This window comes from Chroicocephalus ridibundus, chromosome 4 (assembly GCF_963924245.1).
Source record: "Chroicocephalus ridibundus chromosome 4, bChrRid1.1, whole genome shotgun sequence".
NCBI classification, from domain to species: domain Eukaryota; kingdom Metazoa; phylum Chordata; class Aves; order Charadriiformes; family Laridae; genus Chroicocephalus; species Chroicocephalus ridibundus.
The window spans coordinates 65702835-65729856 of NC_086287.1; the positions used below are offsets into that span (position 1 = coordinate 65702835).

At 47.9% G+C, this 27022-nt stretch overlaps 2 protein-coding genes across 2 annotated transcripts in view; one reads left to right on the top strand and one right to left on the bottom strand.

The window, feature by feature from the left end:
• Window positions 1-2360, bottom strand: part of MNAT1 (MNAT1 component of CDK activating kinase) — a 127365-nt gene extending 125005 nt beyond the window's left edge. The window contains exon 1 of the mRNA XM_063333603.1: window positions 2230-2360. Coding sequence (XP_063189673.1) covers window positions 2230-2318 — 89 coding nt within the window. The 5' untranslated portion in view covers window positions 2319-2360. The remainder of the gene's footprint in view (window positions 1-2229) is intronic.
• A 362-nt stretch (window positions 2361-2722) lies between these two features.
• SIX4 (SIX homeobox 4) lies at window positions 2723-14790 on the top strand. The gene is made up of 3 exons (XM_063333598.1): window positions 2723-4148; window positions 5745-6433; window positions 8904-14790. The coding sequence occupies exons 1-3, from the start codon at window positions 3283-3285 to the stop codon at window positions 9698-9700; spliced, it is 2352 nt and encodes a 783-aa protein (XP_063189668.1). The 5' UTR covers window positions 2723-3282; the 3' UTR covers window positions 9701-14790.
• Window positions 14791-27022: the final 12232 nt, after the last annotated feature.

The following is a 27022-nucleotide window of genomic DNA, read 5'->3' on the forward strand; positions in this document are numbered from 1 at the left end:
CTAAGAAAGGTAAATCTCCATCAGAAACTTATGTTAGCTCACTTGCTTTGAGAATTAGTTAGACGTTCCTTCCTTGTGCCTGAAACACAGTGAATTTATGAAAGAACAAATGTCAATTATCTCCCTTTTTTCCCCCTTCATATTTAATTCACAGATGCCTCATCTGACCTTCCAGCTTCTAGATCAGTTATTACAAGAATTTATTAACCATTATTAAGAAATTATGTCCAGCATGAAGGCACTGTAACATCATATTGAAATAATAATAAAAACCACAATCTTAAAGGAGTTATTGGAAGGATATTATAGAGGAAAAGTGACCCACTTGAACCACATCAAGATGGAGAGTCCTTGATTACAACAAAACCAAAGAAATCCCGAGATCTTACTTACACAGTGACTTCAACTTTACCCTCATGCACATATGCTTTAAAGCGGTGGTGCCCAGCTGCAGAGACACCCTTTGCTGGGAAGATAAAGTAAGGACTAACAGACCTTGCTGGGTCCAGGTAAATTCAATCTGTGTGGGTCTGCATAGCCCCCTCCCAGTTAGCACCCTGCAGAGATACCGGGCTGGCTCAATCCAGGGCCACACAGATCCAGACTACCGATTGTCAAATGCAGAAGTGCAAACAAGAAGAGCTGGGGGAATCCGAGGCAGTCCTTGTACAGCTGGGAAGAAACAAGGAAAGCGAGACAGGGACATCAACCCCAAATAAGGCATCAGCAGCTGGACCCAGTAAAACACAAAACATGACTAACTTTCTCAAGTGAAGCTCAGCTACAAACAAAAAATATTGAGAACCAAAGCAGGAGAGCAAACTGAAACATGCTGTCCTCTGCTGGAAGTGACTCTAGAGGAGCTTGAAAGCAGAAGATGATCAAGACCACTAGTCCTTTGATCTTTACTGAAACAGAAGATAGAAATATCATTTTAAAGCTGCACAGCCTTGCCTAAATGTAGCTGTTGTCTTTTGAACTCCAGCTAACACTGCACTTTTACACAGCCAGCACCACTGTCACCAAAGGGGCCTGCTGCCTCTATCTCCCACGCCAGCGCTACCAGGAGATCATCTGCTGCTCTCCCACACACCTTCCCTCCTGGCAACAGAAGTCCTTGTGTGGCTGCAGAGAACAGGATCAGGGAACCGGATGAAAGCTAATGCTTTTTAAAACAAACAAACAAAAAAAAAACAAAACAAAAACCACATAAATCCTTCATTACAATTCAGTTCCTTTATCCTGCTCACTTACAACACCTACATCAAGTTAAATAAAGCTTTCAGCCTGTCTTTGGAATGCAATTCACATGCAGTTTAAAAATATAAACAACTCGATATATATATATATATATAGGAAAAATGAAAAGACACAAAAAAAACACCAAACAATCCAGAAAGGGCTGCTACTGCAGTATGAGGTTTCTATCGTGTGCATCTAGAAAGGATTTGGAGTAGAGCCTTTAAAACTTCCACACTAAGGAAGATCTCCAGATCTGAAAGTGAATGAGTGCAGACCATGTGTGACTGAAATCACCTAGAGACAGCGGTGGGAATTATCTAAGGGTTCATCTTCGAGAAAAAAGAAAAAGAAAGTCATGACTCTTGTTACAAAAAAAATACCAAATGAGTAAACAACACCATCAGCACCAGTTCAGAGAAGGATTTTCCAACACCTCAAACAGCATCAAACCTTTAGACAAAGCATTCGCCATTCAGGAAAATTATCACGCCAAAAAAATAAAACAAATCAACTTTTTTTTTTCCCCCTAGTTATCCAACTACAGTATTAAATACAAACGAGACGCGTTTAAGTTGATGAGAAACGTATTTTTCTCTACGTTCCTCACTCTATATCCCGAAGCCTCACACCCCTTCGGGACGGGAGCCGGTACCGAGTCATTACATACGCCAAGCCCCCGAGTCATTAATTGCGGAGAAGCAGCCGAAAGCAGCGCTTCAGCCCCACACGGCGACACAGCCCCCGGCCCGAGAGGGAACCACTGGCTGCCGCCAGGAGAGACAAACGGGGGGACACGAGGGAACCGGAGCCGCCCCACAAACGCCTGCGCCAGGCCCGGCGGAGCGCCGCCAGGCCGGGGGAGCGTCCGTTTTCCACGGGCCCCGCCGCCCGGTCCCTCGGCAGCGAAGCAGCCCTGGGCAGGGCCGCACCGCCTCTACCTTCACCGCGCCCATCCCCTCCTCAGGGCGGAGCGGCGGCCCCACTCACAGCGTGTGCCCGCAGACGTTCACCATCAGCTTCAAGGAAGGGTTGCGGTACTTGGTGGTCTTGCACCGCGGGCAGCCCTGATCATCCATGGCTGCCGCCGCCTCCCCCTCCCTCCCTCCTTCCCTCCCTCCCTCCGCTCCTTCCTTCCGCCTTCCGCCGCGCGGTGCCGCCGCCAAAGCGGCCCGCCGGCACCGCCCGCTGCCCCGCGCGTTCCGCCCGCCGCGGGGGCCCGGCTCGCTCCGCTCCCAGGCAGAGCCAGCCGGCGGCGGGCAGGGCTGGAGCGGCCGGGCCGAACAGGTACAAGCCGCCCTGGGCAGCACCTGCCCGAGGGGGGATGGAGAGGGAGGAGGCTGTCCCGGCCCGAGAGATCCCGTTGTTAGGGAGAGGAGGGCCCACTCCTGCCTGATGAGTAATTAACAGGAAGCCGCTGCAGGCTGGTAGCTCCCCAGCGGTCTTCCCCGCTCCCGGCCTGGGAGAGGTGCCGTACCTCAGCCCGGGTAACCGCGGCTGCACCGCTTCGCACCCTGAGAGTTTTAATTCTACCGTCCCCGCCCGGGGAAAGACGCTTCAAGGCGCGGCGCAGGTGAGGGGACCCGCCGCCGCCTCCTCCCCCCGCCGCCCGCGGGGGCGTCCCTGCGGCGGGGCGCCGCGCTCCAGGTGGAGGTGGGGAGGGGAGAGGAGTGGAGCGGGGCCGCTTGATTGACGGTTGCCCTGGAGACGCGGGAGCCCCCGCCCCCCCGACGCGGCGCAGCCAATGGGCGGGCGCGGCCGGGCCAGCAGGCTGCGGTGCCATATAGTATTGCAGCGGGGCTGGGAGTCACGTTGGGGGGAGCCGCGGAGAGGAGCCCGTTTACACTACTTTGCTATAGCAGCTATCTTTAATGGTTATTGCGTGGCCGGGAGGAAACCTGATCGGCTAGAGCCGGCCAAGAGCAGGAGGAGGAGGAGTGGATTTTCCAGAGAGATAGGAAGGGGGAGAGGAGGAGAAGGGGACGGGGGGGAAGGAAAAAAAAAAAAAAAAAAAGAAAAAAAAAAAAGAAAACAAACCGAAAGATGTCTTCTGCCTCCCCCACGGACGAGATCACGAGCTCGGTGGAGATCAAGCAGGAAAATGTGATGGAAATCCTCTCTGAAGCCAGCAAGGTGCCCCCCGATGGGGCCGCGGCGGGAGCCCTCAACCCCGCGCCGCCGCCCCCTCCCGCCGCTGCCCCGTTCCCCATGGAGCACGCAGGCTCCGCCGCCGCCGGCGAGGAGGGAGCCGCAGACCAGGTACTGCTCCACACGGAACTCCTGGCCAGGAATCACCACGCTGCCTCCTCTCCCTCTTCCTCCTCCTCTTCTTCTTCTTCCTCCTCCTCCTCGCAGACCCCCCTGGCTTTCTCCCCGGATCACGTCGCCTGCGTCTGCGAGGCGCTGCAGCAAGGTGGGAACCTAGACCGCCTGGCCAGGTTCCTGTGGTCTTTGCCCCCGAGCGATCTGCTACGTGGCAACGAGAGCCTGATGAAAGCCCGGGCGCTGGTGGCTTTCCACCAGGGCATCTACGCCGAGCTCTACAGCATCCTGGAGAGCCACAACTTCGACTCCTCCAACCACCCGCTGCTGCAGGAGCTCTGGTACAAGGCTCGCTACACCGAGGCGGAGCGAGCCCGGGGCAGACCCCTGGGGGCGGTGGACAAGTACAGGCTGCGGAGGAAATACCCTCTGCCCAGGACCATCTGGGACGGCGAGGAGACGGTCTACTGCTTCAAGGAGAAGTCCCGCAACGCGCTGAAGGAGCTCTACATGCAGAACCGGTACCCCTCGCCGGCCGCCAAGCGCAACCTGGCCAAGATCACCGGGCTGTCCCTCACCCAGGTTAGCAACTGGTTCAAGAACCGCAGGCAGCGGGACCGCAACCCTTCCGAGACCCAGTCCAAAAGGTGAGGGCAAACTTTCCTCCCCGCCCCCCTCTCCCGCCGGCCTGCCTTCCCTTCCCTCTTCCCGGCTCTTTCTTCCCTTGCAAACATGGCGCTTACCTTCGGTGCGCCTCGTCCTCCCCTCCTTCCCCCTCCCTCGCTCCCAACACACACCCACCCGGCCGGGGCACGCAGGCATGCGAGGCAGCGCCGGGAAACTTTCCCGGCCCCCACCGCCCCCTTCCACCTCCCCGCGCTCCCCTCTCCCGCCGCCGCCCCTTCCCCCCGGGCCGGGGGAGCCGCCGGCCGGCCGGCGGCGCGGCGGGTTCCGCGGAACGGACGGGAGGCGAGGGGGAGAATTGTTTGTTTCCCCCCACCCCCCCCGCTTGTTTTTATTTAATTGTCGCGCCTGACAGAGTTAATCATTGACGGCGGCCGGAGGACGCGCGGGGGTGTGGGGTCCCGCCGCTCGCTCTGTTTTGAAACCTGACTCGGGAGCGGGCCGGGCTCGGGTTTCAGCGGGGGAGCGGGGCCGGCCGCGCCGGGCCTCAGCGGCGGCACCGCCGGGCTCGGCCCCGCTGCAGGCCTCCGCCTCCCGCCCCGCGGCCGTTCGCTCCCCGCCGGGGCGGGAGAGCCTCCCTCCCTCCCGCCCGGCCCCGCTCCGCCCGCGCCCGGCCCGGGGCTCTGCCTCGACTTTCCCCCCCGCCTCCGTCCCGGAGGGGCCGCGGCGGGGGCTCGGCGCCGCGAAGCGGGCAGGTGGAGGTGACCTCCCCGCTCCCGCCCCCTGCCTTCCTCCCGGGGCAGGGAGGGGAGAGAAAGAGCGGGGAGAGGGGGAGGAAGGGAGGGGAAAAAAGCGGCGGCCGGCGGAGGGCCCCAAGGCATTTCTCAACCAAGGGCGCGATTGTGCCGCCGCGGCCCCCTCTCCGCGGGACACATCAAAGGGCGAGGGGGGAGGGAGGGAAGGAGGGAGGGAGCGGCCGAAAAATGCAGTGGAGGGCGGACCAGCCAGCGAAAAAAACCCGGCGGAGGGTCTCGGCCGGGCCGGGGCGGCGGCCGCCCTGCGGGGCGCGGCACAAACACCCCCCCCCCCCCCCCTTTCCTCCGCCGGCACCTGGGGGCAGCCGCGGGCCCGGCCCCTGGCGGGGCCTTCGCCCCTTCCCGGGGCTGGCGGGGGGCCTGGGGGCGGTGGGCCCAGGCCGGGAGGGTCGGGCGGCGCTTCCCGGCCTGTTCTCACCCCCTGCCGCTGCTGCCCAGCCATTTGCCAAATGGCTGCAGCCTGTCTCACGCGTGTGGGCGGCCTGGGCCGGCGGAGGGGGGGCCCCGGGCAGCCCCCTTCGGTCGCCCAGGACGGATGGCCAGGGAGAGGAGATTTATTTACACGTCCGTAATCCAGCCTGTAAAGTTTCTTCTCAGCGAGCGGCTGGTTTGATGTGTCCCTTTCGAAGAAACCTTCCCCCTTGACTTGAAATCCGCTTGAAGTGCCTTGTAAAGGCGAAACACAGAAAAAATAATTCGGGGAAAACTCTCACAAACTGTATAAAAGCAAGGAGTTCCCCCTTGGTGCAGAGCTCACTGGCATGCCGTGGTAATGCAATGTCATCACTTTGCCTTTTCCCATAGTGAGTCAGATGGCAATCCTAGCACAGAAGATGAATCCAGTAAGGGGCAGGAGGATTTATCTCCCCATCCGCTCCCCAGCTCATCCGATGGCGTTACCAGCCTCAGCCTTGCCGGCCACATGGAGCCCGTCTACATGCAGCAGCTCGGAAACACTAAAATAGCATTGAGCTCATCTGGTGTCTTGTTGAACGGAAACCTCGTGCCTGCCAGTACCTCTCCCGTCTTTCTCAATGGTAGCTCTTTTCTTCAGGGACCCAACGGTGTCATTCTCAATGGACTCAGTGTGGGGGCTTCACAGACGGTTACCTTAAGTTCACCCAAAACCACATCGAGCGTTGTGAGCAACGGGGTGTCCATTACTGACATACTGTCGTCTTCATCAGAAGATGTAAAGGACTTCAAACTTGTTCAGGCTTCAGTCCCCAACACTGCAGCAGCCACCTTCAGCCCCAGCAACATCCCGGTCTCGTTCCCGGGATTGATACCAAGCTCAGAGGTGAAAAGGGAAAGCATACAAACTGCTGCTTCTCAAGATGGAGGCTCCGTAGTTACTTTTACTGCTCCTGTCCAAATAAACCAGTATGGCATTGTCCAGATCCCCAATTCAGGAACAAATGGCCAGCTGCTGAACGGAAGCATTGGTTTTTCTTCTCTGCAGCTGCCTCCTGTTTCAGTGGCAGCTTCACAAGGTAAAAGTTTTGTCTCTTGCGGTAAGAGGTATGAGAAAAAGTTCGGATCGGGCACACTTAGCATTTTAGAAGCTGTGGTACTTATCCTCCAAGGTACCAGGATTGTAGCTCAGCCACGCACAGTACATCAAATAATTCCTTTTTACTTCCTTTATATGGGTTATGCTTGTGGGCAGACTTACGTGAGGCCAAGCTCCTCTCTAAGAGCAGAGAAGGAGGTCTGGTATTTTACACCCCTTTCATCTCATGCTTTTCTCAGAAGTCTGTGAGACTAGTCTTCACAAATGTCTGCAAATTTTACACGTTTCAGTAATTCAAAATATACCCCATTTGCTATTGAATTCTTTTAATGAGAAGGTTCATAAAAATGAAAATTGCGGCAGCTGGAAATTGTTACCGTTGTTGTTCTTGTGGTCGTTGTTTTCGGTTTTTTGTTTTTTTAACCAAAGTATTTCATAAAAATAAATTTTAAATTACTATAGACACAACAAGACCAAGCAGTTGCACTCGTACATTTTTCTGTCCTATAATTAAGAAAGATTAAACTGCAGGGAAACAATAGAAATACGCAATAGCTCATAGATATAAAACACGAGGATATTTGGATAAACTGCCCTCAGTCCAAGGGAAATATGTCATCGCAGGTTCATGTGCCAAGTGTGCAGGCTCCTCCCCAAGTTTGCCTTAGCATTTGTCTTAACATACCATAGACTGAAACTTAACGGCCAGCCAGGAAGAATTCCAGGGAGCGCAAGCCTAGTTCTGGATCCATGTTTTGAAGCAGATCAGTTATAAAGCACAACTGAACAGCTTTGTTACTCATTAGCCACTGTATCTTTGGTTATGAAAATGATTAAACTTGAATGAATCTGCCTAGTTTCAGGAGCTGTGAGTACTATATGAAAAATCAAACTGTGCTCGTGTTAGCTTATTTGAATTAAATGTGTACAGGGAGTGAATTATTCTTGCCATTAAAGTAATACAGGGAGGAACACTGAAGCTGTACAAACACATTTTAAATGGGTGCAAAGTTAAAAGATCCTAAAACGTGGCACTTCCAGTCACTGGAAGTTATTGGTACTTAGTTTAACCAAGATTAAAAAGAGAAGATGTTTAGTCTGAATAACACCTCTAATCACAGAAGCCAGTTAATCCACATGCTCTAAGGCATAAACTGACAGCCAGCAAAGGTGAAAAAGTTTTGTCCCTTAAGTAGTATGGGATTATTTTATTTGAAAGTCCTAAGATTCATAAGTTCCTCTCTGAACATTTTTCCCATTGTTAAAACCAAGTTGCTATTGGAGAATGATCCACCATATGTCTAGTCTAGGGCAGAGAAAAGTCAAGAACTGTATTTGCTGCTTTGATTTCTTTTTGTTTTTCTTAACATGAAAAGGATGGATAGCTGGCTGCCTATTCCAAGTGCAGTGTGCTGCAGGCTATTTTAAGTAAGCTATAGTAAATGATATCTTATTGCCAGGTAACTTAAAGTTGTTTCACTTTCTTCATTCAGTTTACACATAAGAGTAACTTCCAAAAAATCATCATTGATCAATGGAAACGAATAGGGAACTAACATACTCCCCAGGTGAGAAATGCATCTTCAGTGCTGTTGCAAAAAAAACCCTCATGTGTCTCCAACTATAGCCCCTTAAAATTAAACTGCTTTTGAGAAAGATAGGTGTTCGAAGTCCCGAGAGCCAGTATATCTTACTTTAGAAATTATTATAATGACCGCTTACATGGCATGTCCAGTAAAACCAACTTAAGGTCATCTCTGGCCACCACTTCGTGCTTTGACTAGCTACGACATCATGCGAGCAGTGCCATGGCTCTCAGTGGGGGTAGGCAGTCCCTGGGTGACTTTACATGGCATGGTGGATGTAGTAGAGTTAGGCTTTTCGAAACACATGATAAAGCGAGGTGAAAGGCAATACGTCTGAGTGCTTGACGGACTACCTAGTTAAGCCGATAGAAGTTACTGGATTTTGATGTTTTCTTTGCAGGTTGACTCAGGTCGGTTCTGCCCAGCAGTAGTGGATTTCATGTGACGTGTCTCCAGTTCCCACACACAAGCTGTAGTCTGTCACTGAACTATCTTTAATAGCTTTTCATGCTTCTATTCTTAGATAGAAATGGAGTGGTGGCAACTAGTGAAGGCCAAAGCATGTTCATTTTAGTCACATGGCTGGGGAATGTTTGGCCCTTAATGAGAGTCTGAAAGTTACCTAATATACCAGAACTTTTTTTTTTTTTTCTTTCTAGAAGCATTTTCTATTAATGGCTTTTACTTCTTCATACCAAATTTTCTCTCACCTGTAATAAACAGCATTGTTCTGCGTTGCATGGAATATCTGCATATGTGTGTACTGCAAACATAAAAAAGACCAAAATGTCTTAACAAAATGCCTGTAAAACTCTCTGCCAACTCTAATCCGTGTTTTCCTTTCTTTTGCTTCCCTTTCTCTAGGTAATGTTTCAGTAAACCCCAGCACATCCGATGGAGGAACTTTTACAACTGAGTCTTCAACAGTGCAGCAAGGAAAGGTTTTCTTCAGCCCCCTCGCTCCGAGTGCAGTCGTTTATACGGTTCCCAATTCAGGCCAGGCAGTAGGCTCTGTCAAGCAAGAAGGACTGGAAAGAAGTCTCGTGTTTTCTCAGTTGATGCCAGTCAGTCAGAACACACAACTAAATGTAAACATGTCTTCTGAAAATATATCCAGCGGAGGACTCCAGTCCCTGGCCTCCTCCTTAGTGAATGTAACGCCCTCGCATAATTTTTCCCTCACACCACCAACTCTTTTAAATGCTGCAGAACTGAACTCTGGTATCTCGGAGAGCCAGTCCATGTCGTCCCCCGTGACCAGTACCTCTACCGTGATATCTATCAGCAACACTAACTATGCAACCCTTCAGAACTGTTCCCTCATTACCAGTCAAGATCTATTGTCCATTTCTACATCACAGCCTGCGCTTGGAGAAATAGTTTCTACAAGTGGAGACCGTGTCAGCCACCCCTCTGCACAAGTACATCAAGATTTTGTCAGAGAGCACAGGTTAGTCCTGCAAGCTGTACCTGATGTCAAAGAGAATTTCTTACCTAATTCTGAGAGTAAGTCAACTGGCAATTTAATGATGCTGGATTCGAAATCCAAGTATGTTATGAGTAACATGGTTGACACGGTTTGTGAAGAACTGGAAACGGACAAAAAAGAACTTGCCAAACTGCAGACAGTTCAGATGGATGAAGATATGCAAGACTTGTAACTTTTTTTTTCTTGCTTTCTGTTTTAGTAGATAAGTCTCCTGTTGAGGCCCTAACAAGCACCAAGTGGGTTTTATTTTTTCTTGTTTGGTGGGTGTTTTGGTTTTTTTTCATTTAAAGAAAACAGAAGAACATTTAAATGGTCTGAATCAATGTACAGAGGAATGGCCGGCAATGGAATTAGGTTGCCACACTTGGTTTGCATGCAGTATTCTCTTTTACGCAGATTAAAGGAGAAGGGAAATGCCGGGGCAAGTACCGAGTGAATGGGTACAGGTTTGGCTAAGAGATACTACCCTGATATTTTAGCTAGACTCTCCATAGTACAACATACTCTCAACAGTAAGTATACACTCCTAACCTTAGATAAAAAAAAAAAAAAAAATCTTGCTCCAAAAAGGTAGAAACAATGCAGTCGTTTTTGCTGTTTACTTCTAGTCCGTGGGCATTGAGAAATTTTTAAGGAACTCTAGACGATACCTCGCTGGCTACTTTTATGTTGTTTGAGGTTAAGAAACAAAACAAAATCAAAAATAATATTGTTACTGGTGTGTTTGCTTTTTTACAGCAGACTTGCATTCAAACCAAAAATCTTGCATCAAACATTTACAGGTTTCTAAATGCTACAGCTAGCATGTTGTCAGTGCACCAGAAAAAGCATCTTTTGAAACTCTAATTATGCAACTCAGAAGCTTTTTCTCCAGTATGAATGTAAATATTGTTTCAGTTCTTATAAAGGAGACTTTTTTAAAATTAGTACAATGGATTTTATTTATGGTTTATGTTCCCTTTCACTTTAGACACAATGCATTGAAAAGGAAAGCATTTTCTGGCTGTTTAATTTATTTTTATTGTTTGAGCAGGAAGTAAACGTAGTTATTTCTGACAAGGTTTTACTTTTTTGTAGTTTTTCAAGCAATAGACTGTAAAAGTAAAATGTTAATCACACTGAAACTAGAAAATGAACTCCCAGTCTCACAAACCCAGGAGGTCCCTGTCTCTACCCTCTCTGTCTTTGTGTTCAGGGTTTTTTTTTGTTTGTTTTGTTAGTAACTTGCGAATTAGTTGAACCTTTTTGTGTATTTTTTACAGAATTCCACGTGCCTTTCTTCCTAGTGGCCTTATCTTTGTTACTAAAGCACAGTGGCAGGAGGAATGAAAACACTGATTTGCAAATATCCGTCCTCAGGGCCAAATCCTGATGCCTTACTTCTGCATGTAGACCCGCTGACTTCAGTGCCCCTACTTGCACGAGTAAGAAGAGTTTTAAGTCTTTTAGTCATCATGGGTTACATTTACTAGTGCTGCAGAGAGCCAAAGATAGGTCCTTCTGCACCGCGTCAGCAAGGCAGGAGGAGTCCGGGGAGGGATCATGGGCAGAGCCATCCTGCCGAGGGAAAGGTCTTGGCTCCAGCCGCAGGCAGATGAGCAGGGAACGTTGGATGGGCAGGCCAGGGAAGGGAGCCCCATGTTTACACGGAGCCATTGGCCAAATAGCCCGTGAGCGAGGGCTTCCGCTGCTGTTCAAGCAAGCAGGCCCCCATCCAGGAGTGCACTTAAGTGTGTATTTATATATCCTTCAGAATATGCAGCATCGGGGATGATGGTGGGAACTGCATCTGCTCAAAGGGCTCGTGGGAGCAGCCATGGTCTCTGCCTGGCTGGGGATGGACTTCCTCTCCCTTTGCGCTGTGCCAGGGACAGCAGAGGCAGGCAGGCTCTGGACAGGTGGAAGAGATGTTACCTTTCCTTCAGAGGAGTTTTTGTAGCATGGAAAAGCACATCCTTAAGCTTTAAAATAATAATAAGAATGCAGATGTATAAAAATGACATGCTGTTAATCTTTGTGGTTTTGGTTTATTATTTTTTTTATTCTAATGTGAATATATACAGTAACTAAAGCATGTATTCACCCTCATCAGGGGCCTGGTCTGAAGCCTTTGGAAGGCAGTGGGAAGTGTCTTCATAAGCCTCTGTGGGCTCTGAATCAGGCTTAGGACAAAACAAGATCACTTGTAAAGGACAAAAAAAATAGAAAGGAAAGAGAATAGGGGTAGCACATCCCAGTCTGTTTCTGTCTTGGTTGGTAACCGGTTCTGTGGAAAGCCTTTGAGGAATGAAGATTATTTTTTTTCTGTGTGCCGTGAGCATGGCATAGGCATCCTCGCTATTGTTTTGCACTATATTGAATATAGCGTGTTTGGCAAGGTATTCTGTGGAACCTTGAAGCTGAGCTCTGTTGGTAAGCACTGGAGTCCATCCTGCGAGCCAGAGTCTCTAGGGGTGCAGGGAAAGGGAAGAGCAAGGCGTGCACATCGTCGCAGCTGTACCGAGTCACTGATGCTCTACAAACAGAAGCAGCCTATAAGCAGTTGGCTGTCCCCACATGCCCCCAAGCAAAAACGGTGTTTAAGGCAAGTGCTTTAAAGTGGAGATGATCACAAGCAGAACATGGAGCTATATGTTCCCCTGGCACAACTTCCCTTGACATTCAGGGGATCTCCATGAGCATGGAATTGGCTAGTCCGGAGTTCTCTCTGCTCTGCTTGTTTATCTGTTTGCTGGGCTCCGGCACAAGCAATCTGCTTCCCAGCTCTTCTTCGCCCATAAAACCAAGATGATGATGACGATAACAGTAGCTGTATCTGCTTTGCATGAATTTGTTCAACCATGTGGAAAATTAGGAGGACCCTGTATCATTGTCATATTAATGGAGAATGTGTGCATGGCTCTGAAGGAGTTGTTTGGGGCTTAACATTCTGTCTGTGAAGCTCAGACTATATTTGGAGGCAAGCTAGGGAGTATTTCAGAGCACTCTCTCAGTTGTTGACGCGATCAGGTCTCATAACTGAAAAGGCTGTGGTGTTATGCCAGTACCTGTTACTTTTTGTTTAATTTTGCATTTGTTGTGTTACTGAGGCTCTGAATTCCATGACTTTGCAGCACAGTTGATGTGAAAACTGTGTATGTTGTTACAGTGGCGCCTATCATGGAGTCTGTATACTTCTAATAGGAGACTTCCCACTCTTCAGTGGGAGCAGAGGATGTACATAAAAGCAGTGGTTTGGGACAAAGTAAGATTAATCTATTCTAGTCTTCCAGATATCGAGTAACTTATTTTATTATTATGTTTTACTCTTTCTTTTTCCCATTGAAAATAAGTGTCACTCCCTCCAGATAAGGTAGTTATAACCTCATGTTTTCTGCAGGTACATATGCACAATATAAAGACTCATTGCACGGTACAGTGTTTTTAAAATAGATATTTAAATAGTAGTTTTACTCCTACTGTAAAATAAGGGTCAGTTTTTATTATGTGGCCCTCAAGCAAGCAGGCTAACTGCTCTAACTAGACAGTACACAAAGCCCCGAAAGGCGTCTGGGGCTGGATCTTTGGCTGCTGTAAATAAAGCATTGCTCTATTGATATCAAACTGAGGATTTTACATGGTGTTTAGGGGATATGGATGCTCATCTCCCACACACGTGAATGGCAGCGAGCATCCAAGCCCCACAGACAGTCCTTATTATCACATTCTGTTGTTTAAATGGAAGGTATGTCTATCTGGCATACATGTTCCTTCTCCTCCCTCCCTATCTGTTATGGATGAGAATAAAGGATCGTTTCAACTTCACATATGTTTGTAACTTGTAAGTCCACTGGAAATCTTACAGGAAACATTGCCAAATTCTACTACTTTTCTGGTCCCAGACTCAGCTTTGAAAAATACGCTTAAAGTTTAAGCAAATTCCTACAAACCGTGATGTTAAAAACCCCTTTGTTCTTTACTACTTTTAATTAAAGCTGCCTCTGTTTTGCCCAGAGTTTTGCAGAGAACCAGAAATATATTGAATTGAATGCTCTGTCTGGACTATTTGCAGCATTATTCCTGTGGTCTTACCTAAAAGAACATTTCAGCCACATAAATCATGGATATATATTGGCCAGGTCCTCGGCTGGGCTAAACTAGTACAGTTCCATTGACTTCAATGGCCTTTCCCACCAGCCGAGAATATGGTCCATTCATTTCACTGGAGTTGGATCAGGGACAGATTTGGCCCAGTATATGGTGGCAGCATGAACCAGTGCACAAGGCTGACACTTGACAGTTATAACTGAATGGTCACATTCTATTGAAGCATATACCTCTTTCCATTTACTGCTTTTACCCTGCCTGTGGATTCAGGAAGATGCATTCAGAAAGCTACTTTACCCAGAAGTGAAGGCCAGAACCGTCTTTATTGTTATTACTATCAACCTGAGATTAATGACAATAATGGACAGATTCTGACTTCAAATCCTGCAAAATCGCCTCAACAGTTGTTTTCAGTTAACCTAAGCAGGACAGAATTTGGCCCTGCGTGCACAGGAGCTTTTCCTGTACGTAGATTTCCAGTGCCTGTGCACTTTTCTTAGCAAGGGCAGATGAACAACCAAAAGGGTTCATCCCTTCAGTTTCATATGAAATACATGTGTAGGACTCCCCGGGGCATGAATTGCCTAGTGCTTGTGATCAAGAAGCATCTCAAATCGTAAAAAGAATGGTAATTTTATAAATCTGGAAACAAAAGTAATGACATTTTACAAGCAAGGAGGCCTGAAGTCTTCCTGTATCTCCTAGCAGTTATTATCTTGAAGGATATTTTATACCTTACTTGTATGTTTCATATAACTTAAAACTAGCTTCTTAAATTTCTGAACTCAAGGAGGGGGTGAATCTTCTGACTTTAAGGATTCACATTCAGAGGATGTTTGTTCTTTTGCTGCATGTACTGTTTGTCCAGAACTAACCAGTTATTTCTGCGATATGGGTTTATTGTGCCTTACAACAAATACGAAACTTAAGCGGAATGTACGCATTAGGAGGGAATAATCAGAAGTCTTTACTGCACTCTTAGATGATGCCACCCCGGAGTGTATCATCAAACATATCTGTGCTTAATTACCCAACCAAAGAGATCTAAAGTATGTATGTTTGTTGTACTGTAATAGGGGTTTGTGCCTGGACAATTAAGTGTTTTATTTGTATTCTGAGATGATGTGAACTTATTTTTCTAAACACTATACTGAATAAACTTTATATTTATACACACTTTGTGTAAATATTTCTATTTGGATATAATGTAAGGGCTTTGAATTTTGTGTTGGAAAAGCAATCTAAAGTAGAAACTCAGCTTGTAGTGACTCATTGTGAAGGTGATGGCAACTGGGAACGCCTGTGCTCACCAGGGAATTGATCTAAAGCCTACTTAAGCTAGAATGAGACTTTCTGTTGACTTGAGTGGGTTTTGTCAGACCTTAGCTTTGCTTCTAAAATGCTGAATTAAAAACCATAAATATTCTGTTTCATATTGAACATAGCTATTAAATCTGTGTCTCAAAACCAAATTTATACCATAATTAGATAGATACTATTGAAATACTTTCCCTCCTACTAGTTAGGACTAGTTAGTATTTACTGACAGCTCCCATGGCATTGGGATGCTTTCTATGTCAGGGTTTCTTTTTGGGTAGGTAAATTCCTATTTGCTAAATTTTTGTTTGTTGAATTTTTTCTTCAAAATGTTGCACTTGGTATCAGACCTGGTTTTGGCAGACTTTTGAGAGCAGTCTGAAATTTACGTTCCCTTGATATTAAAGGGTTTAAACACATTACTATATTACTGTCGATCTGTGCTCCAAGTACCAGAATTGCCTAGTTACGGTTTTGATGCCAAAATGAATTACAGTAAGTTCAAGCAGACCAACCTGTACAGGTGACATAGTTTCCCTCGCTGAAGCTATATATACTTTAGAGATTACAACAGCCTGCATGTGCCTGCAGGAAACTTTCACCTTTTCACCCCTTATATTGTATTTAGGCCATAGGAAGCAAGATGAGGTCTACGAGATTAAATTTTTTAAATAGTCAGATCCAGTTGTGTATACCTATTACATTTTTAATCACCAAGACATTACCTTTCCTTACCATTGTTCACCATCCTTCCATCTTTCCCATGTATCACAGCCGCATCCCGCTCGCTCCATGCTGCTGGTGGTGATCTGGTGGCAAAGCACAGCGAGCTGCCTCCCAGCCCTGGGGACATCTCTGCCCTCTCTGCCTGGGGCTGAGCCACCTCGCGCTCTGCGGCTGCCGAAGTAAACCCGGGAGCAGCCCTAAGGTAGAGAGAGACAAATACCCCAACTCCTTTTCCTTTCCAGAAGCAGCATACGTGACTCAGTCCTCCTGCTCGTAGCACTTCCCGTTGCCATGTTTTCGTTTTGCCTGAGCGGTAGGACTGTGATAATATTTTCCTGTCCTGCAGATACCAAATTCCTGATTGATCCCTGGACAGCAGCTCCTCTGAGCTTTGCTTGGAGCAGGGGCTCAGGGTCTAAAGCCATCCTTCAGCCTGGCTGTGAGCACCTTCTCCTCTCATTTCTGCCCCATGATGCAGCCAGGGGGAGAACCACCATTGCTGGGTTGGCTCCAGCTGAGGGAGATCCCCTCCGGGAGGGGGTTTCTGGCTGCACAGTCTCCCCGCGCTCGACCAGACGAAGTGCCAGGGGTTCGAGGGCAACCGAGAAGTGGAAAGTCTCAGCGTATGCAAATGTCAAAATTCTCCCTGAGCAGCCACCCATGCGGTATGCAGGATGAATCATGTCCTAACGGAGCACATTCCTGCTACTTTGGAGGGCTTTGCAGATGTGTTCCAGGTCACCCTGGGCGAGAAAACCACACACAGCCACGGTTACTTCTTCCCTGTCAGCTTGCGCGCAGATGGAGAAAAGGGGGACAGCACCTTTGGAAGGGTGGGCAGCTGACTCCCCGAGCTCCCCCTTTCACACAGGGCCTGGGGTTGCTGGAAGGAGGAGTGGGGGCTGCCAAGGCAGTTGCTGGGATAAAGCTGACCAGGAGGCTCAAGATGGGCAGTTGCTTGTGATCTATCAGGGAGGCAAGCTGGGAAGGGAGGCAACATTGGAAGACAGCACTTTTTATCCTCTGTTTCTGGTTGGATTTTCCCCAGTGCCAGATCAGAAGGGAATTTTTCTGCTCCAGGAGGCAGAGGTTGGGTCAGTAAAACAAGATCTTAATATAAACGCTCACGGCTTGGAACGCAGAGGTCTCCTTACAGGGCTGCATCCTCCGTTGTGGTGATCTCTGGCTGCAGAAATCTTTGGCCTGGAGTCTTAGGACAGTATATCTCGGTTATGGATACAGATCACATTTTTAATATAAAAATACATTTTAGAAGGAAAATGATTCCCAGAAATAGGAATTCATCTGCCAAACAATGTGTGCATAACTGACTTTACACTTAGAGGTGCCAGAAAGTTCAGGAATGAGACCAACAATAAAAACCAACACACGTGTGAAAAATCTACTACATTAAAGCCAGATTCAATAAAAATAGCACCTAGTTTATATGCTGCAGAAGCTGGCACACGCCTACGAAAGCCGAAGGAAAAAGATAAAATGTTCAGAAGTTGCATGCAGTCCAGAGGCACTGAGCAGCGCTGGAGTAGAGCTGATGGTTACTCAATAACTCACGTACAATATTCTCTTGTGTAAGTACTTTAATTCTTCATCCTGCTACTTCTCGGGCAGAAAGACCCAATTTGGAATACTTCAGGCTAATCAATAAGCTTTGTTGTTGCAGCCAAAGTGCTTTGCAATAGATCCTCTGTTACCCAAAAGGGCTCCAGAACATTACACCGCACCATTTTCTTTTTCACTCTGCAAACTGACAGCCAGTTATTTTGGTGTTAGTCACATCCCTTATACCGCTTGCAGCTCTAAAATGCAGCCTCTGTCTCCCCTGAGGAGCTTACAGTATACAGAAATAAAAGCTCTCCAGGCTGGGAGGGCAGCAGGGAGAAGAGGTGCTTTGCCTGGGGCGGTGCTGGCAGTGGGTGGCAGAGGCAGGTTGCAAAGCCAGGTCTCTGACTCCCCCTGTTGCTTTGCCCACTGGCTCACGCCGCCTCCCCAGGAGCCCAATCCGGCTGGGATGCAATGCCCCCTGACAGCAGCAGGAGGACTTGCTGCTTACGCCAAAGCTGAGTTCGCTTCCTTCATTTATTTACTGTGTTTACGGCCACCTTTCTGATGCTGACCGATAGCAACATAAGCCTCCAGCAAAGCCCTGTCAATAAATAGGCTGGCCCTGGATCAGGATCACTGAGCCTGCAAATGCTCCCGCTCCAGAAAAACCGCTCCTGCATGAATCACCCCATCAGGGTGATGCACGCGCGAGTCCTGACAACCTCCAAAGGCACCCACTTCTAGATCAAGGCAATTTGAGAAAGTTTTGACTCATCTCCCACCACTTTCGAGGAGCCGAGGGAGAGAGATGCTCACAGGAGGTGAGGATGGGCTAGTCCAGAGCCTGAGCTGTGCATGGTCTTGCATGTCCTAAGCCGGCGGCTTCTTAAAATAATAAATCAAGAACAAATGACAACTATTTGTACCCACATCCTAGGAAGATGCTGGGGATTTTGCTATTTACTGCTGCCTAACCGAACACGGGCAGGCAGGGGGATCAGAAGGCATTTCTGGAAGCATATTTGCAACAGATAGATAGATGAATATATAGTTTACCTGTGTAAAAAAACATTATCTGTTGTGTTGCGTGCATTGCAGGTGGAAGTGAGCACTGACCAGATGAAGACTCTCAAAAAAAAATAAATATCTGTTTTGAGATTCACTATGAAGTTACAGAAGAGGCAGCCTCTGCTCCCTCTCGCAGGCAACATATAATAGAGCCCGGGCCCCAAACTCAACAAGTGAACCAGGCTGGGGCTCAAGACCCCCAGGGGGGTGCAGATTCCTGGCCTGCTGCTAAATAGTGTGAGACTATGTTGTCCCCTTGCTCACAGCCTGTGGCAGAACAGCAGCAGGGGTTAACTGTCCTGTTAGTGCCCTGCTTGGAGGAGGATCATGCTCCAGCAATATCAGTACAAGCTGCAAACTCTAGGGGCGTGATATCATCTGCATATGGAGGGATTTACGCACATAACACCCCTGTGTAGGGAATGACATTAGCTTCCTGAAGGCTACTATAGCCCTTCTCCTCCTCTTGACTATAAATATTATAATGTTCTTCCCAGACCTACAAAACTGATTGTTCGCAGCATTTCTGCTTCTTATGTCTCCTGCAAGGCTTTGTCTCCCACAGATTTGGCAAGAAGGCAGCCAACAGCAGGTCAGAGAAATTTAGGACGAGGGTTGGGTGAAGGACTACAAGCAGGTCCAGCCTCCAGATCAGAGAGCACTGGGGTGGTTCAGCTGAGGCCCCATGGCATCTTCCCCATGGCTTCTTTTGCTTGGGATTCCTCAGGACCCCACAGACAAATTCCCAGGGGGGTGTTTAGGGGCTGCTCTCATTTGCCATCTTCTCCATCTTCCCCGCAGACCTCTACGATATGAGGGAGGTGGGACCCAGGACTCCCAAAAACGACAGTACCTGGAAGCAGGCTGCTGATAGCAGCCTATTTCCAGGTATTGCTTTATCAAGAAGAGCCCAGCCTGCCTGGAAGCACTCCCGAGAACGCCGGACATGCTGCACATACTGGGCACGGTCGCCTTGCACCAGCCAGCAGCACTGCAGGATGCCTGGTCCCAGGACAGAGATTGGGCTGTGACAGCCAGCCCTCCCCAGATTTGTCCGGGGCAACGTCAACAATTTACTGGCCTGGTAGAGAGGTGCCAGGCGGACATTTGGCACCTCCTGCTATGTGGGGCATTGGGGCAGTCTCAGTAAACCCCTTCTGTCCTTAGCTTCTAGGAATAGCTTCTTATAGCTACTGGGGGTTTTGTGCAAATCAAAGCCAGGGCTAACCTGAGTATCAAGACAGGAGAGCTTCATCCCATTCCTTTGGAAATGTCAGTCCCAGCAAATGCGACTGCTTGACCAGTTCCTCTTGCTTTGTTTGTCACCTAATAGTGGCAGCAAGTATTGCTAACATATACATGGCTCAGAATCGCTCCTGTTCCTTCCAAATTCCCTCTCAAAGATCTGAATCTTTACAGATTAGGTTACAAAAGCAAGACTTTTTCACATGAATGATGCTCACGTGAACAAGGAGTACTCATTTGATGATGGACCTGGAGGATTAACCCCTTAGATTACAGTACAATATGGAGCGTATTTCTGTTCATTATTTAACTATTCTCAATTCATGGGATCTTTTTACAAGCCATAATAAGTGAAATATCCCTGTGAAATAAACAGCTGCTATTAACATAGACCCACAAGATTGGAAGGCAATGGAAGAGCCAACCCTAAGCCCAAAATTAGACAATACTCCTGCTTAGGTTTTACCAGAGCCAAGTCCAGTGGAAGAAGTGCCTCCTGCCTTGCAAGATCTACCTCCATTATAGACACGCCAGCCCGTGTTTCTGGACAAGGGTCTCCACCCTGTGAAACTCGTGCAGAATTGCCACCTTGTCTTCCAGTTTTTCCTCACCTTGGTGTAACTTCTGTAATTAATAAGCATGCCCTCTTTCAACATCCAAGATGTTCCTGAAAATACTGACTAGCACCATGCTGAGTAGAAACCCTTGCTCAAGAGATGGTGGTATTTTGACCTGGAACCGCAAGATAATCACTCTTTCAGAACAATTTCCCACCCATCCTACAGGGGCTTTGCCCAGATCGCGTTTCCTCAGTTCATTAGGGCATGGAACAGCATGAAAAGGCTGACGGATGCCAAGTTGTGTCACATCTAATGGCTCTTCCCTTTCCAAACAGAGTATCATGTCATCAAAGGCAACGAGGCTGGCATGACATAATTTGAGAATCCCACTTTATAGCTGGTAGAAACCGAATCCCAGCGAGTCTGTCAGTAATGATATATTCCAGGTAATACAGGATTGAAATATCCTGGCCCCAGGTCTCAGTCTTAAACTTAAGCAATGTTCTGATTTGCCAACTTTCACAATTTATGAGCTTCGCAATATTTAGTAGCTGGCGAGAGAGGGGAAGTAGGCAGAGGTGTTACGGCCACAGCTTCCTGCTCAACTTCGTTCTTAAGTTCCTGGTTGTAAGAAAAAAAATCAAAAATCTGGAGGTGCTGAAGGTCTCCAAACCAGAGTACATATAAATATGGGTGTATCACATTTATCTATACAACTGTACATAAGCATTTTATCTCAAAGTTGGTGTAGCGATTTCAGAGCCAGCCTCATGCTTTCCAAACCTTTGGGACTGATAACACTATGTGCAACAAGACACTTAAGAGAACAAGCCAGGATATCAAAAAGGTACTGTTTTAGAAATAAAATAAATAAATGGTCTACAAAATCACAAGAATATTTGTCAAAGCTGCCTTTGAGTCCAAATTTCCATAAACTTGAAATTAGACTTCTGGGTTAATTTACTAGACTATTGCAGTCTAATCAGTAAGGGTAATAGCTGATTTCTAAAAACCTCTGTATAATTCAAGTTAAGAAACATGCCACTGATCTAAAAACTAACCCCCCAAAATAGCGTGCAAAATGTATTTCTTAAAATCAGCACTTGTAAGACTGGTTTTGTTTTTAAGGAATTTCAAGCAAATTCTTCCTACATCCCTGTATAACTCAGGCAGGATTTCCAGAGCATCCTGTGCCTGGCAGCTCCCACTGAGACCGGCAGCACGAGCAGTCCCACGCCAGGGCACTGAAGGCCCTGATTCAACACCACTCCTAAATACACATCTGCATACAAACCTGCGTTTCACTATAGCCATAATTATCACAAGCAAATGGCTCCCAGCTGTAACAAATGGTTGTCACCTGAGTTATCACTGATAGCAAAGACAAGATGAACTTCAAGGGCTGTGGGAAAGAGGACAGGCTAATAGGGAGAGAAACGTTCATCTTGTGCCCCATATTAGCTACCGCCTTCAACCCTGGCCCGGGAAAACTTGGGAGCGTTTGTTCTCCCAGACAAAACAAATCAACTTTGAGATTTTTATTTTCTACAACAATAAGAAGACGCTGCAAGAAGAAAAATCACTGGGCTGCTCAGCTCACTCTGAATTTTAAAGCTTTGGCCTAAAACAGTAGTTTGAAAGGGTAATGATGTTTTTCCTCTGGCCCTGACTATAATGGGGGTTGAAATGTTCCGAATGCTTTTATTTTTGCAAAATAAGAGGGAGCACAAAGAGAAAGATGGGTTATCCTTTATTTTTCAGTCCTGACTCAAAGGCATTTTGAACTGTAACTATCTCCCAAGTTTAGCTGATGTTAACCACTAGGAAGCAAAAATCCAGTTCCTAAACATCTGAATTTCCATCTCCCCACCTGTACAATGGCAGTGACAGCACTTCCCTCCCTCATGGGATGGCATAGTCAAAATACTGAGGGTAGACCCTACTGATGGAACAGGTAGTGTATATATATATATCATATTTATATAAAACAGATATATATAACGCATTGTTAGGATGCTATTAAACATATCACTTACTCAGATGAGTTTTCAAAATTGGCCTAGGTGCTCAGTCCCTCCATAAGCTGTGCTAATGGTGCCCACCTCCCTATTCCTGTCCTCCTCCTGTGTGCTGGCACCAGGAAGGAGCGTGACCAGGGCACAGCAATAGCACTTTGCTGCCCATCCCCCTGGAAGAGGCCTTTTCCTTCCCACCTCAATAACATTTGCCCAATTCTGCCCCTCTCCAGGCCACATACAGAGAAGGGAAAGTTATTTATGAGCCTTTCTTCTTCACACCTCTCTCCACCATTCATTTTATCTGAATCAGGAGGATCGCTCTGCACCAGTGGTGATGGAGCCAAGCCTGGACACTGCTTTACTGCCTGGTAATACATTTTAGGAGCCATTGCTTGCACAGACTGGGCTCCTGCTCCTTTCGTTGCCTGCCTCACAAATCTGCCAGCACAGCTCTGCACCCTACAACGTGTACTCTCCTCCTGGGTACCCAATGGTTGTCACCTCACCAACCAACCTGCTGGAGCTGCCACAACTTTTCCGAGCAGCCACTTCCACCATCAAATAGATCACACTCACAAATCACTGCCTGGAAAGTCTGCACGGTATGTGGTTTAATTTTCTTTTCCATAATATGAAATCCAATCTGAAATGCACAGATTAGTTTACTAATCTGTGTAAATCCTATTAATAGCACTTACGCTGCCGCGCTCCCATTCACATTCTAACAAATCTGTTTAGAGTGGCTTGTTTTTCCCTCATCTCCTGCAAGATCTTCACACCTGGTTGCGGTCACGTCTTCATAAAATAGCTGGCCAGGAATGGAAACTTGTGCTTTACAGTTCATCTCTCATATTTTAATTCATGTCCCGTGGTCCAACATGCATGCTCTGGATCAAAGCATTAGTGCTGTAAATCACCACGGTGCCATCGAAGTTAAAGGGATTATACAAAGGGTCGCATAGCTTCAGTGGGGAAGGGCAGAGCCCGTACCCCTCCTCTCCCTCGTCATCGCTGGCCTCTGTGCCTGCTCCCGCGGCAATGTGCCCCACACAGCTCCCATCGGCACCGCAGCGACTCCATCCTGCCAGGGGCACCTTGCTCAAAACTGAGCCCGAGCCCAAGCAAAGGACCTGCCTGTGGAAAGGAGGCGATGGACAGTCTCTGGAGCCCCTGGACATGTTCACACCAGCCCCACACACATCCCCCGCTCACGTCTGGGTTTAAGGTGTCATGCCTGGCACCAGGGCTTGCCTCGCTGTAGCTCAGCTGTGTGGTCTACAGTCCCCCCTGAGCTCAGTGTGGCCTCTCAAAGAGAAGGCACCCTCTGTTCTGCTATAGAATAAACCATTCTCTATTTGAAACGACAATATTTACTTTTCCTATAGTGGACTCCAGCCGCTTCCTCCGTCGCAGTCACAGGGAGAGGGGTCAACACCAGGAACAGGAGGGCAGGAGAGCAGGGCTTGCATGCCTAGCTCCAACTTCCTCATCAAGCTGTGCATTAATTAGCTAATCCCCCTCCATGCTGCTGTCCCCCTATGCTTCATTTCATCACCGTCCCGGAGTCCCTGTAACCGAGCACCTTTCGGCACAAGTGCAGCCTCAGCCTGTCCCACAGCGCACCAGCTCCACACCGAGCCATCTTCATGCGGCCAGGACCACGCTGTTACCTCAGTGCAAGGAGCCCTCCATGCCCTTGGGCCAGGCTGGCATTTGCCAAAACCAGCCCTTGGGAAGGGCCCTGTGCTGAGGTCGCTCCTGACCTCCCCTGGCAGGCACCCGGCAGCCGCTAATGCATCCCACCCCTGTGCCAAGCAGGAGAGGATGGATGCAGGAGGAAAAGACTCCCACCCAGGCGAGAAGCTCCCCAGACTTACTGGCCGGACACTTTAAATGGAGAATGGGGGAACATCGGAACTGTATCCCCCCCGCAAAATCCTCTCAGGTGAGTGAGGGAAAACCTACTCTAAATTACCAAAAGGAAGGGTGTTGAGTTAAAAATTCATTTACAAAAGTCCACAGTAGGACAAACCCACCGCTGATCTCCCTGCCAAGGCCTCCCTGCTCCTTGTGTGAGTCTGTTGGCTCCGCAAATGCAACCGTCCGGCGACCATCCAGCTCTCCTCTCATCCGCAGGCCAAGCAAGGCTCTGAAGTGCCTTCACTGAGCCCAATAAAAAGGCCAGACCTGTGGTGCAACCCAGCTCCAGCACAGCACCGACTACATTTCTAATGGTTTTTCTACTAGAAGGTTAAGTAAATAGCTTAAAGCATTTGGGTCTCCTCTCTTTCCTTCCCCACAGCTGAACTGCATCCACTCCCCATCCAAAAATATATGGATTTTCTCTCATCACTGTAGAAAATTTTCAAGGTCAATACAGCTTCACTCTCTCCTAGTTTCTCCTAAAACGGTTTTAAGTCTTTAATTACCTGAATAATTCCTGCTGGTTTGCATTAACATTAGGTCAGGAATTGTTTGTAATTCCTCGGTATTGTGGAAGAAATGTTTTTAAAGTATTATCTGCACTCAATTCTCTTTTACGAGGGGTTCTTACTTGTTATCTGTGTTAAAGCTTGCCTATGAAGCAGCTGTTTGTTTTTAGACCTTTAATCTCTTTGCAAAGGTGCCTGTTGTGAAATATTAAAATGACACAGATAAAAAAAAAAAGCCCCCCCAAAAGAAGAATTTTTAGAGAGCCAACCAGCCAAATACAGTATGTGTCCAGACAGAATCAGAAGGGCTGGCTGCAGTACAAACCCAAGAGGCATCAGACAAACCGCCTCAGCCACAAAGGTAACGGTTCACCAGCAAAGGGAATGTAGAAAACTAAATGGGGGGAAGACCCCCCACTTCCTCCTCTGCCTTCCCCCCAAAAGACTTGGCTGATGCCTCCGGTGTGTTCAAACATGCCACTTCTGGAAGGGCAAATAAGGACTTGCTGGCCAGGAAGTTCTGCCTCTGCTGTCGTGCCTGCCTGACCCTGTGCCTGCAGACCTCATGAAAGGTCATGGCTTAAATAGTAAGGGCTAGAGCAGAGGAACTCCCCATCTCAGTCCTTTCATACACCCACTGAGCTCCTTTGTAAAATTGGCAAGATTTTTATTGCCTTTGCTGCAGAGCATCACGTACCACTGGCTGGAGACCCTGTTCCAGTGTCCAGCTCACCAGCCCATGCTCATCTGTCCCATGCCTGTTTTGTCCTTCCCCTTAAACAGTTCTTTCCTCTCAAATGTGTTGGTAGGGGACACTCGCATGTCCCTCTCTCGCCGCTGCTTTCACTGGGCTGCCTAACCAAGCTCTGCCAGAGGCTGGCTTGCAAAGACTTCCTTGTCCTGATGTCCAAACCTATATCACATCCCACCACAAAGCTGAGATGTAGCATACCCTGGAAGAGCCCCACTCGTTTTGTACTCCCAAAGGGCTCGTAAGCCACCTTTTTCTCTCTGTTGCTCACAGTCCTTGAGCGAACACGCAGGAGAACTCAGCTCACCGTCTGCCAGGAGGGTACATCTGAAAGGTGCACTTAACTCTCAGCTACTCCTCAAACCCTGCCTGAGGACGGACTCACAAGCTCCAGCTCCTTGTGCTGGGGCGGTGTTGGGGCTTGCTGCCTGTCCCCAGGCTGGAGGCTGCTGCCTTGTCATGGTCTCAGCAGAGATAGTGGTGTGTCCTCTCCATGGACATCACAGAGTACATCCTAGTGTACTAATTTGCTCTGCGGTACCTGGTGATTTCAGCTGGTACCTCAGGTTACAATGCAGTTGCTAGACTATCTCCAATGCTGAGTTGCGCAGGACCCTGTCTTTAGGGAAACCTCCACGCGTCACAGTGGTAAAACTCACCTCCAAATGAATTTCAACCGAAGACTTTAAAATGGGCTCCTGCGTAACGGACCGCATGTCCTGGCTCTTGGTAACTCCTGTCCTCCATGCATAAACACAAGTAAGCTGCCAACGCATTCCTCAAGCGCAGCCTGCAGCTCCAGCAGTCCTGCTGAGGTTTGCATGCTTGGAAAGAAGTTATGGGGGTGCCAGCAGTGGCCATGACCACGTTGTCTTTAAAGCACAGGGATGCTTTGGAAAAGTGACTGTGCACAAAAATAATAATAAAAAAAATACAAAATCCTTCACGACCTCCTCTTGCTCAGCCAAACAGCTTCTCCAGGCATCCATATATTGCATCCAGTAATAAAGATGAGATTCTACTGTCGTGACCTTACCTCAAGAAGTGTAAACCCAAGTGGGCTCACAGATGTGCTTTGGGAGTAAGTGGAATTGCCGAAAAGCTCCCAGAACTGAAGGGACTTCGCTTGGTATGAAACAAGTCGGAGAAAAGGGAAGGGGAGAAAAGCAGACCTGGTAGATTAGACACTGTCATCTGATCCACTTGAGGCACCAAGGACACTAAACGGAACCGAAACTCAAATTTAATGAAACCGAGGGACAGAAAACCTAATTAGCCCACAGGATTCACTGCCACAAAGTATCGTGGAGGCCAAGAGCTTGTCACAGAAAGTTTGGAAATATTTTTTTACATATATATACACACACACACACACATAAATATATGCACTTACACAGACGCATGTATATATGCATATACCTATGGTCTCCCAGGGCTGGAAAGGACTCGACACCACCATTCAGTCTTTTCCCCAGCTCCAAGACAGGATCAAATAGACATCGGTATTTTCTGACAGATGTTTGTCTAGACCTGTTTTTAACAGAATCTCCCACCTCCTCGGGCAATTTATTCCGATGCTTCCATTTCTTCTTCAGCTTTATACACAACGCACACGTACCTTTATCTCAGAAGATGAGCAGTCTCTGATGACTTGCACATCAAAAGGCTTGTTAACTCATTTCTCATGGCAAGATCTTTATTGCGAATGATGTACGAGCCCGAAAGATC